The sequence below is a fragment of the Colletotrichum phormii genome (genome assembly GCF_030913505.1).
Source record: "Colletotrichum phormii strain CBS 102054 chromosome Unknown BDP81scaffold_9, whole genome shotgun sequence".
NCBI lineage: Eukaryota > Fungi > Ascomycota > Sordariomycetes > Glomerellales > Glomerellaceae > Colletotrichum > Colletotrichum phormii.
Window position 1 is genome coordinate 1,564,981 of NW_026851451.1, and position 7,232 is coordinate 1,572,212.

At 54.2% G+C, this 7,232-nt stretch overlaps 2 protein-coding genes across 2 annotated transcripts; both read left to right on the plus strand.

The window, feature by feature from the left end:
• Positions 1 to 131: 131 nt before the first annotated feature.
• Positions 132 to 5,073, plus strand: BDP81DRAFT_481088 (mRNA capping enzyme alpha subunit-like protein). The gene is made up of 7 exons (XM_060594954.1): positions 132 to 625; positions 697 to 1,022; positions 1,081 to 1,347; positions 1,399 to 2,520; positions 2,581 to 2,671; positions 3,215 to 3,482; positions 3,656 to 5,073. Exons 1-7 carry the CDS (start codon positions 523 to 525, stop codon positions 4,614 to 4,616), a joined length of 3,138 nt encoding a protein of 1,045 aa, XP_060445974.1. The 5' UTR covers positions 132 to 522; the 3' UTR covers positions 4,617 to 5,073.
• Positions 5,074 to 5,932: 859 nt separating this feature from the next.
• BDP81DRAFT_394040 (Alpha/Beta hydrolase protein) lies at positions 5,933 to 7,232 on the plus strand (the record flags this gene model as incomplete). The annotated part of the gene is made up of 2 exons (XM_060587893.1): positions 5,933 to 6,313; positions 6,369 to 7,232. 2 exons carry the CDS (start codon positions 5,933 to 5,935, stop codon positions 7,230 to 7,232), a joined length of 1,245 nt encoding a protein of 414 aa, XP_060445975.1.

Here is a 7,232-nt window from a genome sequence, read left to right on the forward strand (position 1 = left end):
TTGTGTCACTTTGGCCTGTGCGCAATGGAGGTGAGGTACCTTGTCACTGCTTGTCCGGGTGCGTACGACAAAAGCAGCAAGCAGCAGGAGCAGGGCCCCCAGGGGAGGTGGCTTCGTCATTGCCTGCTGCTCCGGCCGGAAAGGCACTTGCTGCACCCTGGAGCTTACCTTAGTCCAACCTCGCGCAGCCCCGATCACCTCTCCCCACGCTGCCGCCCGACAAGTCTGCTTGTCCGTATCATAACTCTCTTTCAACCCGACCATTATTCTGTCAGCCTCAAGCCTTTCACTTTTTGGGTCAGCGTTCAACATTTATCGGACCTTGCGATCATCAACCACATGCTTGTCGCATGCCGACAGACAAGTGCCTTCCATCATTCCCACCCCTCCTCCCCCCCTCAGCTCCCGGCTCAGCTGCGCATCCCCGGTTGCGCATCCTGTTTGAGACTGCAAACCCTTCTGGACGATTGAATACCGACCTATAGCTTTGTTTGCCATTCCTTCCAATCCGACACCGACACGATGTGGAACGATGAGGATAATAATCCCTATGGCGAGGGCTTTGACCGGAGAGACAGCCTGACTTCCTCTTCTGCCAACCCAGCCTCTCCTACTACTCGTGAGTGTATGTTGCGATCCTTCCCCAGTTCAACCCCTCGTCGTTTTGAAGATTTCAGAAAATGATGGAAACCATAGATCTGGATGATTCTTCAGACAGTACTGATGCCGACTGGGAGACTCTAGACCAGCGATTCGACATCCCTCAGACCCCGTCGACCACAAGCGATGAGGCGCCTCAGAATCGCTCCCATACTCTCGAAGACAGCGAAGCTGAGAGCAGCGATAATGAGCCGATTGCTAGAGACAGAGGCGACCTTGTCCCGCGTCCTAAGCCCGGCGGCTACGAAAGCCGCGTCGAACAGATCCTCTGGGAGAATCCGACCATGACTATCCTCATTACTGATGCAGGAAAGAGCGCGGAGAGCGGTGGAAAATACATTGTGTACACCATTCGGACAGGCGTATGTGGTTGTGTGAAGGATCGCTCCTTCAGTATTTGAGGTACTGACTATGCCATAGAACCTCGAAGTGCGCCGACGATACTCGGAATTTGCGTCTTTGCGTGAGGCATTGACGCGGCTGCACCCTACCCTGATTATACCCCCCATCCCCGAGAAGCATACCATGGCCGACTACGCCGCGAACCCTACGAGCGCAAAGCAAGATCAGCAGATTATTGACCTGCGCAAGCGCATGCTTGCCGTGTTCTTGAATCGATGCCGCCGCATGGAGGAGGTCCGCACAGACGGTGTTTGGTGGAGATTCCTGGACCCCAATGCTAGCTGGGTAGGTTGAAACGATCTTCTGGATAGTGACCCGGTAGCTAATCCATCGCAGAGTGAGGTCCTGCACTCTCACCCAGTCGCATCAGTGCCCAAGTCAGTCCTGAAGGCGCCTCCTTTGGACCCTGCGAACCCCACCCCTGCTCACAACTTCCTTCCTGTACCATCAACTTCCGCTAAGCTCAAGACGACGGGCGGCCCTGGTGTCGACCCCGGCGCGATCGCTGGAACTGGATCCCACGTCTTTGGCCGATTCCCTCCCGACAGCCACACCCTGAGCGAGCAAGAACTTGACCCCTACTTCATCACGTATGAGGCATCTATCAAGGAACTGGAGCAGCTGTTGTCGGGATCTATGGAGAAGGTCAACCGTCGGACCTTGAGCCACCTATCTGCACTGGCAGCGGATCTTTGCGAACTGGGCTCCAAGTTCAATGCGTTCGCGCTGTCTGAGCAAGCACCCTCTTTGGGCCCTGCCCTCGAGAGAGTGGGACAGGCGGCAGACTCTTCCTACATCGCTACCGAGGAGCTTTCTGGCTCTCTAGGTGCGAGTTTCGCGGAGCCTATGCGGGAGAATGCGCAGTTCGCAGGTGTTGTCCGCAGCGTGCTGAAGTACAGGGTGCTCAAGCGAGTACAGCAGGAACAGACCAGCGACGAACTTAGCAAGAAGATTGCGCTGCTGGACCAGTTGGAGCGCAGCGAGCAGGAAGCCAAGCGCATCGAACAGTACCTCAGTAGCAGCCAACAAATTGCGCCCGCGCCGAAGCGATCTACGAGCCTTAGAGAAGCGAACTCATCACACCAGCGCGAGGGCAGCGCCGAAGACACAGCTTCCATCGACTCCGACTTCCCTCCTACTCACGGCGAGCCGGTTCCCACCGCAACCCAGGGAGTTCCACAGAGGAGCAACTCGACTCCGGGCCATAAGAAGGCCGCGAGCAGCAACTCAATCACGAACAAAATCTTCGGACCGATTCGTCACGCTATTCAAGGTGTAGCTGACGTCGACCCCGAGAGAACTCGTCGTGACATGATTGGAAAGACGAGGGAGAGTATCGAGCAGCTTGAGCAGGCCAAGGTGGTTTCTGAGCACGATGTGAAGGAAGCCAGCGCAAGCATCTTGAAGGACTTGAAGAGATTTCAGGGAGAGAAGGAAGAGGACCTGCGACGTTACATGGTAAGTTGGGTGCTCAGTAAGGTGCTAGGAACGATTCTGTGCTGACCCGATTTATCACAGCTGGCTTATGCCAAGAGCCAAATTGAGTGGGCCAAGAAGAACAAGGAGACTTGGGAGGACGCCAAAGCCGAGGTCGCCAAGATTGACGAAAGTTAAGGGCATGGTGGGTTCATTAGGGAGAAAGGGAATTCGCGCAATGATATCAAAACAGACAAGGCTCAGAGGCCTCGAGCTGTTTCCAATAATTTGATGAGGCGTTGAGTCTACCGGGCGGCTGGCGTGGCACAGCAAGGCTCATTTGGCGTTTACGAGGGATTCGACATTCGTAAAAGTCATGGGATAGTCAAAGGCAATTAATCAACTCAGTTCAAAGTACCTTGTGGTTTCTCAAGATGCGTGACATTTCCCGTTTTTGGCCTCACTTACCAGTCTTTGGCCTCATGTGCCACAAACTTGGCCTCCCCATATCGTCGGATCTTAGACACATTTGCCTTGCCGATGAGGCTGTTAAAAGCATGCAACTTAGGTAGTGGCCTCAGGTCCTGAGTAAGCTCCTTAATCAACCATGTAACCTCTGAGGACGGGAACCGCGAACACGACGTTGATGCACAGTCTTATCTCGTTACCTTATCGATAAGAGGCCGATAAAGCTCCGAGACTTTGGCGTCGTGAGGCTACCTACTTACCAACGGAGGACCGATCCCGACTTGTACTTCCTTCTCTCCCCTTTTGCGCAACACCAGAAAAAAAGGTCCATCCGCAACCATGGATGGCGTACAGGGTCCCCCGCCCGAGGGCCCGATTGCCTCAATCGCAGAACCGGGCATCAAGGCCGACGGTCAACTGCTGTTCGACCTGCGCCGCGAGGTCGCCAACCTTTTGCATCGCAACCAGACCAGCTTCCCCGGCGCGCAGCCCGTCAGCTTCGCGCGGAAACACGTCGATGAGCTACGGAATAAAGAGTGAGTGCTTTCTGTCGCGCCCGTTCTCCGGCCTCCCGGCCACTGCACACGTTGCTCGCAGTGTGTCTTTTGCGGTCACCGAGACCATTTGTCAGGTGGGGAGGTTGGGAAGAGATGATTTGCAACTCAGTTTTTGCTGACAATCAGCGCGCTCCGCGAGCGCGTGAAAACAGCTACTACGTTTGCGAAAAGTCAGACGGCATCCGGTACCTGCTCTACCTCACAGAAGACGAGGGTCGGGAGATCCACTACCTAATCGACCGCAAAAACGACTACTGGTTCATCAAGAACAGCAGCTTCCACTTCCCGCGCAAGGACGACCTGACCAAATTCCACACGCGCACCTTGATCGACGGCGAGCTCGTCATGGACGACACGGGCAAGGGCACAAAGGAGCCGCGGTTCCTCGTCTTTGACTGCCTCGTGCTGGACGGGCAGGACCTCATGTCGCGGACGCTCGACAAGCGGCTCGCCTACTTCAACGAGAACATTTACAAGCCTTACCGGGACTTGTTTAAGCAGTACCCCGAGGAGCGGGATTTTCAGCCGTTCTTGGTGGAGATGAAGGCTATGCAGCTGAGCTACGGCATCGAGATGATGTTTCGCGAGATTTTGCCAAAGTTGCGGCACGGCAATGACGGGTTGATTTTCACGTGTGTGAGTAGTGATTACAAGCACGGCACCGACCCGCATATTTTGAAGTGGAAGCCGCCGGAAGAGAACACGGTTGACTGTCGGCTGCGGATGACGTTTCCTACGGTGCAGCCTGGCGAAGGGGACGAGGAGGCTGAGGGCCCGTTTGTGGACTACGAGGCTGTACCGCGGGCGGAGCTGTGGAGTTTCATGGGAGATGGGCGGTACCAGTTCTTTGACGACGTGCACATCACCGAGGACGAGTGGGAGGTGCTGAAGGGTCTGGGCGATCCGCTCAACGACCGCATCGTGGAGTGTCACAAGGACGACCTGGGCCGGTGGCGGATTATCCGGTTCCGCGACGACAAGTCGGAGGCGAATCACATTTCTACCATCAAGAGCGTCATGGAGAGTATCGAGGACCGGGTTACGGAGAAGGATCTTGCGGAGGCGGCCAAAGGGATCAAGGATAATTGGAAGACGAGGAATGCCAAGCGGTAGTCTCCATCGTTTGGTTTTTCCTACGTAAGAGGAAGAGGGATAAGGAAGGAAAGCAGAAGAGATACCTGGTTGAGGCTCCAACGGGTGCGTGGTTCGGGGGTTGAGGAGCACGGCGTGGGGTGATGTGTGAGTACTGTACGTGTGCGCGGTTCAGGATTGGACGAAGGCGTCTTGGTGTTGTGTTTTTTGCAAAAAGCCCCCAAGTTAAGAAACAGAGAATATGGAGGGGAGTTCAAAAAAGAGAACGGGGAAGGTGTTGGCCCCTTTCCTAAGCACCCTCGCCATCCTTCTGCTTCTCGAAGCTTGAGGTTGTCACGCATTCATAAGGGATAGCTATTTTTTGGCGTTTTCCAGCTTCTAGGATAAGCGAGGAGAGCATCACGGTTTCCGGGGCACGAGAGTGTATCGAGTATCTTTGAAATAAAAGAGTAATTCATCGCTAGATTGGACCTTTTTTTGATTCAAGACCAAATAGCTAGGTAGCCCCCCGAGACTTCTCGTTGAAGAAGGGATGCTACCGGTAGGTATTTCACCCTTTCCCATACATAGCCATAGGGGGGCGAAGGTGTGTGGTTGTGTGTGCTTGTTCCACAATCACAAGCCAAAAAAAACCAGCAAGGGATGATAGAGAGGTTTCGCACGCATTGCTTGCTTGCTACAACTTGGGATGATCTAGATGAATATTGACTCAGATTCAAAAAAGTCTAGCTCCCGTCCCCAGTGACAGAACATGTAGACATGGACATGTAGGGCAGTTGCTGACATTGATGAATTGGGTAAAAGGCGCTCGGCATCTTACCTTAGGTAAGAGCTCCCCAACAAACCATCAAGCTCAGGAAACAAGTGCCCCCCCGCACCAGATACCTACCGTGCCTACCTAAGGTGAGGTAGTGTCTGAGCAGGCACGGACACTGGACTGCCTTCCGTAACCTCGAAGACGTCACAAAAGGAAAGCCAAAAGCTTCCCGTCCCAATCTTACATTAGCCCACGCGGTGAAATCGATCGTTTTGGCGGCGAAGGGAGGGATAGAGAATGGCTTAGGCAGTGCCCATTGAAAGAAGCTACAACGTTGAAGAAGCTCCCCCTCTTGACATCGATCTCAGTCCTCGCTTCAACCGTCAGATTCCTCCTTCAATTTCTCTTCTTCTCTTGCGTTCTTCTAGATTTGTCCTGCGACTCACGATAGACTCAATTGGCGCCTCTAATACAATACGACCACCTCTGCACCGCCTCATAACCTACGACACGTCACGTTCTGGGAGAATAAATTGTTCCACTCTTGCGTCCTGCATCAATTGCAGCATCGCCGCCCACCATGATACTCGGACCGGTGTCACTGCTCGACTGTCTCGTCTTTGTTATTTTCCTCACGCCACAGCTCCTCATCAATGTCGGCTTCTTCCCGACGGTAGTCGTCACCTTGAAGATGCTGCCTTTCCTCGTGTTTCAACTGCCGACTTCCCTGTTCCGCGAACGATATCTCCTACGCCACGACGAGCAATCGCCCTTTGTGCAGCGCGCGAGTTTCTTCGAAGATTTAGTCATACGCTGCGTGCGTTACGCCTTTGCAAACTTGCCAACCAACATTGGACGTGTCTTCTTTTCAAAGTACATATCTCTGCCGTTTCTGCGGTTTCGAATGCTGCGGCATGGCTATCTCAGGTCACCTGCGACCTGGAGTGAGCACAAGGAAAAGGTTAGTGTAACCTACATCTCAGTGCACAATGGCCGGTGGCTTATTTGAATGATAGGGCCAACACGGCTTCGAAGGGGTTTGGATCCAAAAGGATGCGTCGCAACCGCCCGACATTGTGGTATACTACGCCCACGGAGGCGGTTTCGCCATGGGCTCCGCGTACTTTTACCTCGAATTTCTTCTGTCGTGGCACTCACTACTCGTCCAAGCCGGCTACCGGAACCCTGCTATATTCTCTCTCGAGTACACCCTCGTGCCCGATAAAATGTACCCGAGGCAAATGTACGAGACTTTGAGGGGCTATAAGCATGTTCTGAAAAAAGTCGGAGACCCCCGGAAGGTAGTTGTTGCAGGAGACTCAGCGGGAGCAACCCTGATATTGACGTTGTTGCTGGAGCTGGGCCACATGAACGAGGCCCGGGCATTCAAAGAGAAGAGTGAAGATTCCACCGCATCTGAAGGTCGAAGTCAGGAGCACTTGCGCCAGGCCTCAGAGTCCCCTCTACCAGGGCTCTGCGTCTTGATTTCGCCGTGGGCCAAGCTCATCTCCAAGCATGAGAACACGGCCAGCGACTTTCTTGATCGCGACACGCTGTGGAAATACGCGGTGCAGTATGCCGGGGCAGCGCATGTCTACGACAAGACCGCGTCGCCTGGGCAGTGCGCCGATCCTCGGGTGTGGGCGGAAGCTAGTCCACTTTGTGGCTTCTTCATCACGTACGGATCAGAAGAGGTGTTCGCGCCCGACATCAAAGACCTGATAAACGTCTTGGTCAAAAGTACCGAGGTCGACAGTCGCAGCGAGGATGGTGGTATCCACGCCTGGCCCGTTGTTTCGTTGTTCCTGTCAAGTACCGAGGACAAGAGACTCAAGGGTCTGCGGACACTCACGTCAGCCATCAGAAAACATATCCAGTAG

Excerpts from the sequence above, each read along its gene's own strand:
- BDP81DRAFT_481088 (XM_060594954.1), top strand. The coding sequence starts at position 523 with ATGTGGAACGATGAGGATAATAATCCCTATGGCGAGGGCTTTGACCGG. Across the intron at positions 626-696 it reads CTCTCCTACTACTCGTGAGT|ATCTGGATGATTCTTCAGAC; the intron begins GTATGTTGCGAT and ends TGGAAACCATAG. Across the intron at positions 2,672-3,214 it reads GGTCGCCAAGATTGACGAAA|GACCGATCCCGACTTGTACT; the intron begins GTTAAGGGCATG and ends TTACCAACGGAG.